Raw genomic sequence first — 12,385 nt, forward strand, 5'->3', positions numbered from 1 at the left:
TTAGGGGATTTATATGTATTCTGCACATTTGATGTTTAATGTCATCAGTTAGGTATAATCCATAACATTCACTTAAAATGTTATATCGTTAATCTTTGATCCAAATATACAGCATCACAACTACAGTAGTCCCTCCAATGCTAATAAGTTTATAAGTTTCAGTTACTATTATCCATAAAGTACCATAAACACGATTGCAGCACTTTGGGTGGTGATTAGTACTGCTAGTACGTTTAGAACAAATTACGCCAGGGCTTGACATGCAAGTTGTAAACATTTGACTTGGAGTTAAAGATAACCCTATACAATTTCTTAATCAGTGTCCACTGTACCTTATCGATAGCGATAACTGACTACCACACAGACAATTGTTGTTATCGACCAACGAACACATGTTCACTCCGATTTGGCGCGTAAACAAGTAAATAAATAGTATTATTAAAAATAATGCCGGAGAGCCTGATCGCCGGCATTCCGGTGCACTTCCCGTTCGAGCCGTATCCGGTTCAACGGGCGTACATGGAGAAGGTGATCCATTGTCTCCGCGATGGCACGAATGGAGTCCTGGAATCGCCAACCGGCACAGGCAAGACCCTAAGCTTGCTGTGCTCATCCTTGGCCTGGATCCGCACCAGGCAATCGGAGCACCAAATGCAGATGGTTAAAATGGAGAAGGCAGATTTTTCGGGTATTGGAGGCGTAGCACCTGGAGGAGACCTGTCCGAGCTGGCCAAGACCATGGGTCGTGCGAATAATTGGGGCGTGCCCAAGGTCATCTACGCCTCACGCACCCACTCCCAGTTGACGCAGGCGATGCGGGAACTCAAGAGGACGGCGTACGCCAATATGAGATCCGTGGTTCTGGGCTCCCGTGATCAGCTATGCATTCATCCGGAGGTCATGCGGGAGCTGGGCAACTCCAACAAGACCAACATGTGCAAGCTACGGGTGCACTCCAAGACCTGTTCGTTTCAAATGCGCGTGGAGTCGCGAAAGGATCATCCCGATTTGCGCGGACCCACCATCATGGACATTGAGGACCTGGTCAAGGTGGGCCAGCGCCTCAAGATCTGTCCCTACTTCGCATCTCGGGAGTTGGTTCCCCAGGCGGACATCACCTTCATGCCGTACAATTATCTACTCGATCCTAAGGCTCGCAAGGCCAACAAAATCGAACTGGGCAACACCATTGTGATCCTGGATGAGGCCCACAACATCGAGAAGATCTGTGAGGAGTCCGCTTCGGTGCAGATTAAGTCCTCTGATGTGGCCATGGCCATCGAGGACGTCACGCATATCATGCAAGTCTTTGCGAGCGGCGAGTCGCAGGATATGGCCGGAGATGAGCCAAAGGACTTCACCCTGGACGACCTTACACTGCTCAAGGAGATGCTGCTCGAGCTCGAAAAGGCCATCGATGCTGTCGTTGTGGACAACGTCGTCGATGGAACTACCTTTCCCGCCTCCATGATGTACGAACTGCTTGGCAAAGCGAATGTAAGATGCACTGAACCTTAACAGAAACGTTTTGAAAAGAATGCCTATTTAACTATGTAACTTCTTTTATTGTAGTTCACCTACGGCAACGTTGCATCGATAGTATCCCTCCTGGACAAACTGGTCCAGTACCTCCTAGTGGCCTCCCAGCAGATGAGTATCCGCAAGGGCGGCACCTTCACGTTGCTTAGCGATCTGCTAACCATTGTGTTTGCCAACAAGGAGGATGTGATGAGCAAGGTGTACGCAAGCTTCAAAGTGCATGTCCTGGTGGAGGAGTCCAAGCAGGGACACGGAAAGCAACAGGGTGCTAAACAGCAGGGCGGTTGGCTGGGCAAGGGCACGATTGCAGCAGCGACTGGCTCAAGCAAGGTCGCCAAAATCATCAACTTCTGGTGCTTCAATCCTGGCTTCGGAATGGAGCAACTGCTCAACACCCAAGTGCGCAGCGTAATCCTCACCAGCGGCACACTGGCTCCCCTCAAGCCGCTGATCGCCGAGCTTGCCATTCCGGTGGCCCAGCATCTGGAGAATCCGCACATCGTCGACCAGTCGCAGGTTTATGTCAAGATCATCGGCACTGGACCCGATCGGCAGCAACTGATATCGAACTATGCGAACCGGTAAGCATTTTTCACACCACAAGCTTATTTGTTTATGGGCGATGCCATGAGTAAATAAACAAGTTGGGCCAAACATAACTCAGATCTGTGGCAGGTGAACCATCTCATAACTTCACGAAATGCCAACGTATCAATTTCGCAATGTTAAACAAACTAAGCAAACATGTTATATCTGCCACCTTTCTTCTTCGGCAGTGATAATCCAAAGTACGTCAGCTCCCTGGGACAGACGATTCTGAATGTAGCGCGGATAGTGCCCGACGGCCTCCTTGTATTTTTCCCATCGTATCCCATGTTGAACAAGTGTGTGGACGCGTGGCAGGCCAGTGGTTTGTGGGCGGACATATCGTGCAAGAAACCGATCTTTCTGGAGCCGCGCAGCAAGGACCAGTTCACCAGCACGATGGAAGAGTTCTACCAGGCGATACGCGACTCCAAGGGTGCCGTATTCATGGCTGTTTGTCGCGGCAAAGTCTCCGAAGGTCTGGACTTCGCTGATCGCAATGGCCGGGCGGTGATCATTACGGGTCTGCCATTCCCGCCGCTAAAGGATCCCAAGGTGATACTGAAACGTCGCTACCTGGAGGCGAATCGGACGCGCGAGAATCAGCTGTTGAGTGGTCAGGAATGGTACAATCTGGATGCCACGAGGGCAGTCAATCAAGCCATCGGTCGTGTGATCCGGCATCGCAACGATTATGGTGCCATTCTGCTTTGCGACTCGCGATTCAAGGACGCCTCCCAGGTCCAGCAGCTGTCCAAATGGATTCGGGGTCACCTGGGCGACCGGCCACAGTGCTCACCCTTTGGTCCTATCGTCCGGGAACTGCGTCAGTTCTTCAAGAACGCCGAAGCAAATGTGAGTCTATGATGCTTATGCGTTGTTCAGCATTTGTAATACAATTCTTTCAAAACTTCAGATGAAGCTACCGGATGAAAGGGAAACCGATTCGCCTTTGGAAACTGTCTGCAAGACAGAAGATGAACCACTAGCTGCCATTCCAAAAGTGAAACGGGAGCCTGGCTCCAATGCCACCTTCAAATCAGCCAATGAATCCGCCATGTACGTAACCTGCGATCTAAGATCAAGCTTATCAGCTATATAGATTGTATTATAATTATTAATAGCCAATCCTTAATCGGATTTTAGTAGTCTTTTGTGCAATTTTTGAGATTTGTGATAGCTAAAGTGAAATGCTGTAAGCCATTTCCTGTGACCTTTTGTCATCACTGCCAGGGTAAATAAACTTTTGTTTACCTCTTCCCTGGTTTTGACTCTTTGAAATATTTATTATTTCTCTTTGCAGCAAAGTGGAGATGGCCAATTCCATAAAGACATGGACACCCGCCGATTATGCCAGTGCCGCTGGACGTAAACTGGGTGGTGCGGCGCCGAATGCCATGGACTTTATGAGTCGACTGGACTCAAATGTCTCGGTAAACACGAGATTCCCATGAATCTATTATTACACTGTGTTTATTTAGTTCTTAAGGACTTGTTGTTGTTTTGCCCCTTTTCCAGAGTATTGATTTTAACTGCTGCACGGATAGTAAAAGTGGCTCCTCTGGTCTGGTGAAGATTCACAAGCGGGAGCGAAGCTCACCAACGGCGCCGGAATCCACCAGCCAGGTGTCCAAAAAGCGATACAAGCTGGTGGAGAACATCAAGGTGGAGCCAAGCAGTTCGCAGGCTAAGGAAGCGCCCGAGGAAAGGGCCGCGTTTCTACGGGAGGTGGGATACATTGACTCCATCCATACTACTACTCCTACTAATTAATATACCTTGCATTGCAGCTACGCAGCCTGGTCACCCAGGATCAATTCCGGCGCTTTGGCAAGGCGCTGCTGGAGTACAAGAATGGCACCTATGAAAGCTTTCAGGCCCTGATGGCCATACTCCTGGAGGTCCTGTCCGCACCCAAAGTGCGCTACATGCTCGTCGGGATGCGGAAGTATCTAAAGAACGAGCACAAGGAGGAGTTTGATCGGAGGGTGGGCAATCTTTAACAAAAGAGTTTTCAAGTTTAGTCATCCCAAGGATATGATATTTTTTTTTTCAAATTTATTGACATTGGCTGTAATTTTCTGATAGTATTTAGTGGGGCGCGTCTAATTCTATTAAGACTATATATTATTAACGATGCTATGCATTGTTGTACATGCATTTTGAATTTCTCTGTACGGATGTTTATTACTATTAAAAATTATACGTTAAACATGATATTGTTTATAACTTTGTGGGAAAATGTGGGGTCTTATTAAATGCAAATGCAGTTAGTTACTTAAAACCGTTTACAAACGACTTTTGCATTATGTTTTCCCAATCTGTTTATTTATTTACCGCTCAAGGTTGATTTAAATCAACAGTTTACCTTTATTGGAAATTTAATACCGCTTTTATGTGCATCAAACTTCGATTTCGTTTGCTGATAAGCTGATGAGCTTTAATAAGCTTTCAATCAAATCAAAGGAGAATATAACAGGGTGCTCTTAAAATCTTACATCTCGCATTTAAATATTAACAATTTGTATATTTACATATAAATATGCACATTATATACATATTTAATATGTTTAAGCATGATACATTGATAAGTTATCATAGGAAATTGAATAAAGCTAAGATTTAAGTTCTTGTCTTGACTTTTTATAGTTTAAATATGAAATTACTTACTTTTTTGTAAACTGCTTGCATATATGTTTTTCACATTTATTTTTTAATCCACCGCTTGGGGACATACATTTTAGAGTTGGCAGCCCGCTTGGTAACAAATCTGCGAACCGCAGCCAGCGCAGAACGCATCCAATAAGTTCATTGCCAAACGGGCCGAGTCCCTTATATGCACATCCCCCCACATGGCCATCGGCTGGCGCAACCGAGTCACCGAGAAAACTGAGGCCGAGTGCAACGAGAATGCGGGTCCGAGTGGCTCCGACTTCGGACTTGGGAAGGCACTCGCGTGGCAACAATCGTCCAGGGCGCACGGCACACACGCAGAGCTGCCGGAGGAGATAGGCCGTTGCTTCTTGGTGGGCCACATTCGTACCCCGATCCAAGTCCAGACCCGCTGATCCATCCGCCTCATATATACATCATTTCCGCCGCTTTGATTGGGGCACGCAGTAAGTTGATTGCAATTGCCTTTCACTTGCTGCACGTTCGCTGTTCGCTGCTCGCTATTTGCAACAAGTAATAATAAGGGCGGGCAGGGGGTGGCGGCTGGGTGTTCGGCCCACGCAGCGACCTTGGCCTGGTTTAGGCACTTGCCTTAATTGCATTTTGTCGTCATCGCAGCGCACATGGTGGAGGAGATTGGCTGCCAGAGACAGACGGGCATTGTGGTCGCCATGCCCAGCCAGGTGGCATCGAGCACCGGAACTCCAGCCCCATCCGCCGGCGGCATTCACCAGCAGCATCAGCAGCACCAGCAGCAGCAACACCAGCAGCAGCAGCACCAGCAGCAACAGCAGCAGCAACACCAACATCAGCAGCAGCAACAGCAGCACCTTCAGCAGCAGCAACACCACCAGCTGCAGCAGCAACAGCAGCAGCAGCAGCATCAACAACTCGCCAGCAACATGAGCCTGCTGACCGTCAAAGGCGGTCGTTATCTTTGGACCGACCGGGAGCTGTTGATGCACCTCCAGAACTACACTCCCCTGATCCTTCTCATCGATTTCGTGGAGAAGACCCGAACCAAGCGCTTCTATGAGAGCTCCGAGCGCTATGAGATACTCATGCTGGTCTTCATCATGCGCAAGGGAGCGCCGTTCTGTGAGAACAAGCGCTTTCCAGCGGAGTACTGGGTTAATCTGTCGGTGGGACCAATTGCCGAGGCGTTTGACCGACTGCAGGCGGCCATCGATATACCGGATCCCCAGCTGCCGATCCACATGAGCGTTACGGATTTGACCAGCTGGAAGCAAATGTTCGACCTGGCCATGCTGGATATACGGCGTTTTGCGTACTACACCGATCCCTTGCAGCTGGCCGATGCGGGCGTCTTTAACCGGATCACCTTTGAGCAGCGATTCGGAATGCAGTGGCAGGAGTAATGGGAATTGATGCACGTTACTGGATATATATTCACGGTAAACAGCATGTAAGCACACCATCAGCACCAACACACTTTCCCACATTGGGATGGATCGTGGGGAGGGCTACTGCATAAATCTAAACGAAAGCATTTAGTTAAGTATAAATAGGAGGCACTAGAGCAACCGATCCATCCAATCCCACATAGACAGAGTTATTTGTTGCGTTAATGTCCCTGCATAGCGAAATTTACTGTGCCTTCTCCAAAACTCCAGATCCTTCTGCATTCCTTTCCCTCCAATCCCTCTACTTCATCTCTTCTCCGACTCCTCAAATGTATCTGTAATACAAGCGACGTGTAGGACCCAAAATGCTTTAATGGAAATAAACGTTAGTTACTGTTCAAACGCCTATTTATCTTTGTAAAATTGCGATAAATCATTCACAACACGCATTACTCACTATAAAAAATAGCACTATGTACACTATGAAACTACACCTATGATCCTAATGCGAATTCAACGAGATCCACGACAGTCCCATTCCCAGGGGTGGGATCATCATGCCTCATGGCTGCCGCTTAGGAGCGCGATCCCGGTCAAAGATGCCCAGCAGCTTCCCACGAGTCATCTCCATTGCCTCACGCAGTCCCAGCTGGTAAATTTCATCATGCATTGACTTTATTTTATCGATCAGATCCTCGGGAGAAAGCTGGGCTAGGACTGGAATAGAAAAATATGTAACGGACATGCTATTCTTTAATGTGCAATTCTTAAATCTGTATCACTTTTAAGAACTAGTATCCTTCTGCCACACGATATTATCATTGACTTGGCAGCTACTTACCATTGATCTTGGCCATATCATCATTGGTCAGATTGCTGGTGTAGTTACTGCTGTTCGTGTAGATCGGCGTGTCGCTCATGGAGAGGAACTCATCCATTCCGGGAACTGGAGAAAGATATGCGTTAAATATGGCGCCAATTTCTTCGTGCTTACGTTTTCTACACTTACATCGCTCTGGCCATTGGACAGGTGAGGGTCGCAGCGTTTCCATGGAGATGAGCTCGTCATCCGGCGTTATTGGCCGCTCCTTGCTCTCCGGGACCTCCTTTTCGACCGATAGCGTATTACTGCTGGCTTCTGAAGCCTTCTCCACTTCCTTGTCCTCCGCTTTCAGAATGATTTCTGCAAGAAAACCTCGTTTTATGGCGCCATCCATGTGATTTAAATATTCACTCACCTGTACAGAGCAAATCCGTAGTTGTCTCTGCGTTGCTCATCGCGGAAAATGTTGAAAAACTCCAAAACTATTGCAAATAAACACGGAAAGATGCAAAAAAAATCCGTGGGCTAATCACTTGCCACCTCGTTAAATAAAAACTACAGCGTTGCCATTTTCAACAATCACTATCGAAGACTATCGATTTACCGATAAGCCAGTGCTAGAAAGCACCAGGAAGTATAAAACAACTCATATTTTTGGTAAACAAAGAACTGTTGTTATTGCTTTTCCTGGTTTTATTTATAGAAGTTATAAATAAATGGCAAAACAAGAAGGAAATTAGCGTGCCTCGACTTATACTAAATTCAGAGTGGAGAGCAGGCGTCGTAGCGGAAACCTCTCCGCGACCTCTATCGTGCTCTCTCTTCCACTCACGGTCGTTTAACGGCGCATAGAGACAACTCTGCACTAGGTCGCCTGCTCTCGTTCGCTCTGAAGCGCAAACGGCACTTGGCACACTTCGCACACTGGCGCCAAAAAATGTGTGCCCGCAAAAAGCATATGTGCTGTGCAGTAGTTGTCCAGAAAAACAAAACTTAGATGTCTAACCAGTTATTGAAATAAACGTATTTAAGAGCATGTTAAGATTGTGTTGATAGAAAATCTTAAGGAATAGCAATAGCTTATCAAGCTTTAGAAGTCAATTGGCGCCACCGCCTGGTAACAGTGTTCGCATGCACAGACTTTTGGCCGCCACTGTTTTCCCATGCGCGCTCGCACTTTCTTTAGGTTTTTCATTCGCTGCTCCGCTCTCACTCAGTTAACAAGCACTCACACACACGCGCTCACCTGTTCCACCGCCCCGCTACCCCGTCTCTCGACCTTACTGCGACCGCTCCCGTTCCGTTTCGTTTTTTTTTTTGTCGCTGCCATTCAGTTGCCGTTTTAACTTCGCCGCGCGAGAAGCGGAAACTTTTGCCAGTCCGCTCGAGGAAAATAGGAAAATACTGCAGTGTTGCTGCAGTCGTGCAGCTCGTACATTTCGTTTCGTTTCGTTTGGCGCCAATTTCGAAGCGCAAATCCGCTGGCGGATTGAATTGCACCAAAGTTGATCTTGGATCTCCACGTTTGCATCCATCCATCTAACCAAGCAACCGGCTACCACCCCTCGACCCCTGACAGTGACCCCTCGCCCCTCCCTCCATCCCTTCCTCCGCTCGACGACTTCCCATGGCAGCTAGCAAATTCCATTGCGGCAAGCAATTGACAGCCACACATTCACATTTCGATGCGACATGTGCGAAAATCAGGGCCTTTTACTTTGACCTGGACAACACGTTGATTCCCACCAGAGCCGGCGATTCAAAGGCGATCAGAAAGGTGAGCTATGTTAACCAAGCCAAGGCGGACAGCCTCACTCCCCCCCTGCCAATCACCAATCCGTTGGCGTTTCTTCCGTTTCTTTTCCATGCAGTGTGTGGATTGTCGGGGGAGGGGAGAGGTGAAAGTGCGCAGCAGGCGAGCGACCCAGCTAGAAAATTTTCCACTGCAGCCCGCCCGTTGTTACGTAGTCGAAAAAACCCGGACGCTCGGCAGATAGCACGCGCCCGAAATTTCGATTGTTTATTTGCGTTCCGTACCGATTGATTTCCTTTCCCTTCCTTTCAATCCCCCAGCCCACAAAAAGAAAAAAAAAACAAATAAAAAAACCAAAAAGAAAAACTGAGTGCACTCGACAAGGTCTTAACTTAAATATAACCACGGGTATAATGCACTCTAGAAGGCTGTCACAGCGATAAAACCCACAAATAAATAAGCATTACGTTGGAAATTCGGAATCATTGGTTTTTGAAATGTTAAAAGGCACTTTACCGGATCTTATCGATAGCAAACGATTTCCAAAAGGTCGGAAATCGAGGAACTTGCGCTTAAGAAAAATTGAAAGAAACGTCATACCATGTATGTATTGTATATAATGTATTTACAAACTTTGGAAACACGCGTCTGTGTATTGTTAATATATCGAAACAATGGTTTCTTTTGAAATATAACCTTCTGATGATTATAAAGTGAATGGCACACAAAGAAGCTAAAGGTTAATTGATGATAATAGGTACTTGTTTGAACATTCAGACTTCATTTATTGCAATGATTGAGTCTATTTGCGATCTTAAAGGGTTAAAGTTTTTAGCGATTTCCCTTCAAGAGAGAAAGGTACAAATAGGTATTCTTGAAAATGTGTTCCATGTCACGTACATTTAGTTACTTTTGCATTCCATATTATATCGTTATCTTTTAAGCTGCGCCAATTTAGATAGTTAACTTCATTATCACGTTCACGTTTCAATACGCTCAACGTTTAAAGACCCCAAATAAAACGGTTTCTTTATTCAGTTGCTTTCAATTGTTAGCCGGCGGAGCCACGCCCATTTATATTTTGGAACTTATGAAGTCATGAGTTTTAGTGACAAATCGCAATGATTTCAACTTATTATCGCAATTCTCAGTATTGAAATGACTTATTCGAGCTTAGCTTCCTGATTTGAGTACGATTTATTAAATAATAGATGCGGATGGTTGGGCCGGAAAATAGATAGCGAGTGGAAATTTCCAAGCTATCATTGTGATCATAACATATAGTATATGCACATATTACTCATGCGGCATGTGTACGCGGCGGCGGCAATTGCAGTTTGATGTTCAATCCCCTGATAGTACGGCGATGCTATAACGATTTCGGCATAACGTTCGATTAATCAATTGGCTTCGATTCGATCGAATGATTGGATTGGACAATCTGACGCTCAATTGAGAACTTTATGGACGTAATAGTTTTGATTTACGTTCTACCGCGTTTCGCAAAAGATTGTGCACATATGTAGGTTGCTAATTGCTTCTATTAATCTTAACTCCACTTTCAGGTTGTTCACTTCTTACAGCGTGAAAGTTCTTAACTTATCTTGTCTTTAATTCGTCATAGCCTATTTATAGTTTTATCGCGGTTAAGGTTTTTTGCGGCACTATTATATCTACGCAACGTTTAGATTAACCGCCTTTTTTATATTTTTGAATTTATGTAACGCAAAATAATGCGAATTGCCACCCATTTTCCCATTTCGCACACAGCTCGCTGATGTTCTGGAGACCCAATACCAGTTCAGCAAAGATGACGCCACACAGGCCACCCAAAACTTTCTAAAGGCCTTCCGTCGCTGTCCCGATAACTCGCAAACATCGCTGGACTCGTGGCGCACTCACCTGTGGCGCGAATCCCTTCCAGCGCGCCACAAGCACCTGGCGGAGCAGATCTATCCCAAGTGGCTGAAGCTGCGGTATCGCTACCTGGCCGTTCCCGCGGACTATGTCCAGCTGCTGCTGCGGATGCGTCAGGCGGGCTATGCCCTGGCCCTCATCACCAATGGACCATCAAACGCTCAGTGGGAGAAGGTAGCTGAGCTCAATGTGCGCGGCTACTTCGACTGCGTGCTGGTCTCATCGGATCTGCCTTGGGAGAAACCGCATCCGGAGATCTTCTATGCCGCCTGCAACTTTCTCAATGTCAAGCCGCAGGAGTGCGTCATGATCGGCGACAAACTGGAGACCGACATCAAGGTGAGTTGGAGCTACTCACGACGAATGTGCTCACTGGCAACTGATCTATCTCGCTTTTAGGGCGGTCACTTGGCCCAGCTGGGCCTCATCTTCTGGACGCCACTGAGCAATAGCAGCGCGGCGGCACAATCGCTGGAGGATGTGGAGTACAAGCCGCACGTCAAGCTGGGCAGCCTGCTGGAGATGTACAAGTACTTCCCGCGCCTCAACGCAGTCGCTCTGCCCGAGATGCCGTCGGCCTCCAGAAGACGTGGCAGCCACATGAGTACCAGTGGCCAGGGCTCCGGCAGCGGAAGCAGCTCCAGCGCCATTTGTGTGCCGGGTGCTGGCCATGGATACCATCACCAACAGCAGCACCACCAGCAGCAGCAGCATCATCATCATCATCATCAGAGGCAGTGGCTTTATCGACGAGGCGTTTCACTGCCCGCCATGGATTGCTCCAATAGCGAGGCGGAGAACAGCTGCGACAGTTTTCTGTAGGCAGTGCGAAGGATGTTGAGTATCGAATGGATCGATACGAATGGAGAGATTGTTGAAAAATGTACCTTCAGTTTACAAAACTATAGCTAAAGAGGATTGAGGATTGATGATCGCAGAACGGGATTAATATTCACGGATGGATCACGGAGAAGGACAGCCAGGAGAATTGGAAACGAATGCAGGAATTTAAAGTTCAACTATTAGCGGGAGGAGCCCGAAAGCACGGTGAATCTCGATATCTGCCATTAAACTTAAATTAAGGCTAGCAAACAGAATCGGAGCACACAAACTACTAAGGCCAACAAGTACATGGAACAAAAGAAAACCAATATGAATATGAAATCAGAGGACAGGAAGCAAAGCAAAACAACCAAATGTATTTTTCTAAGCGAATTTTCTGTCACATATTTTGTAAATTGATATAACACGCAACTGAAAGTACGTCAAGGTAAACGTAAAACAATAAAACAAAGTGTAAGAAACCCGTAAAAGCGATACAGTAAAGCAGATAGAAACCACAACACGAACCTCTGATCAGAAAAAAAACACAAGAAATACAAAAGAAACGACACGAATAACCGAATCACAAGTACAAGTACGTGAATGTTAACTATTGTCTTAGTCGTAGCCTTTAGTCGGTTATTGTAATCGCGGCCTCTCGCAGCTGTTGGCCCACCACACTGTTGGCAAATTGTTATTTGCAACCTGCACCTAAACAAACACCAACACCTCCTCCTCCTCCTACCCATTTCCCCACCCCCACCCATTCCCGCCCACAAGCCCCAGGTTGTTCAGCACCCCATGCGAAAAGCATCGTTGATGATTATTGATGGCTCATATGCCGGAGCACTGTTGTTGATCATGGAAATGGAAAATAAATGACACTACAAAACCAAAATCCAGCTGAGT

General features: G+C 46.8%; 4 protein-coding genes across 4 annotated transcripts; 3 read left to right on the plus strand and 1 right to left on the minus strand.

The window, feature by feature from the left end:
* The first annotated feature begins 365 nt into the window (after window positions 1-365).
* Window positions 366-4,336, plus strand: LOC117148950 (regulator of telomere elongation helicase 1 homolog). The gene is made up of 7 exons (XM_033316691.1): window positions 366-1,497; window positions 1,573-2,120; window positions 2,316-2,979; window positions 3,041-3,183; window positions 3,428-3,557; window positions 3,643-3,852; window positions 3,915-4,336. The coding sequence occupies exons 1-7, from the start codon at window positions 448-450 to the stop codon at window positions 4,125-4,127; spliced, it is 2,958 nt and encodes a 985-aa protein (XP_033172582.1). The 5' UTR covers window positions 366-447; the 3' UTR covers window positions 4,128-4,336.
* Window positions 4,337-5,079: 743 nt separating this feature from the next.
* LOC117147293 (general transcriptional corepressor trfA) lies at window positions 5,080-6,563 on the plus strand. The gene is made up of 2 exons (XM_033314141.1): window positions 5,080-5,243; window positions 5,416-6,563. Exon 2 carries the CDS (start codon window positions 5,421-5,423, stop codon window positions 6,174-6,176), a length of 756 nt encoding a protein of 251 aa, XP_033170032.1. The 5' UTR covers window positions 5,080-5,243; window positions 5,416-5,420; the 3' UTR covers window positions 6,177-6,563.
* Window positions 6,552-7,545, minus strand: LOC117147294 (protein lin-52 homolog). The gene is made up of 4 exons (XM_033314142.1): window positions 7,400-7,545; window positions 7,171-7,344; window positions 7,003-7,107; window positions 6,552-6,878 (listed from the first exon to the last, which is right to left on the minus strand). Exons 1-4 carry the CDS (start codon window positions 7,437-7,439, stop codon window positions 6,724-6,726), a joined length of 474 nt encoding a protein of 157 aa, XP_033170033.1. The 5' UTR covers window positions 7,440-7,545; the 3' UTR covers window positions 6,552-6,723.
* Window positions 7,546-8,176: 631 nt separating this feature from the next.
* LOC117147292 (N-acylneuraminate-9-phosphatase) lies at window positions 8,177-12,374 on the plus strand. The gene is made up of 3 exons (XM_033314139.1): window positions 8,177-8,761; window positions 10,508-10,993; window positions 11,054-12,374. The coding sequence occupies exons 1-3, from the start codon at window positions 8,612-8,614 to the stop codon at window positions 11,474-11,476; spliced, it is 1,059 nt and encodes a 352-aa protein (XP_033170030.1). The 5' UTR covers window positions 8,177-8,611; the 3' UTR covers window positions 11,477-12,374.
* The last annotated feature ends 11 nt before the right edge of the window (window positions 12,375-12,385 follow it).

The sequence above is a fragment of the Drosophila mauritiana genome, chromosome X, assembly GCF_004382145.1.
Source record: "Drosophila mauritiana strain mau12 chromosome X, ASM438214v1, whole genome shotgun sequence".
Taxonomy (NCBI): Eukaryota; Metazoa; Arthropoda; class Insecta; order Diptera; family Drosophilidae; genus Drosophila; species Drosophila mauritiana.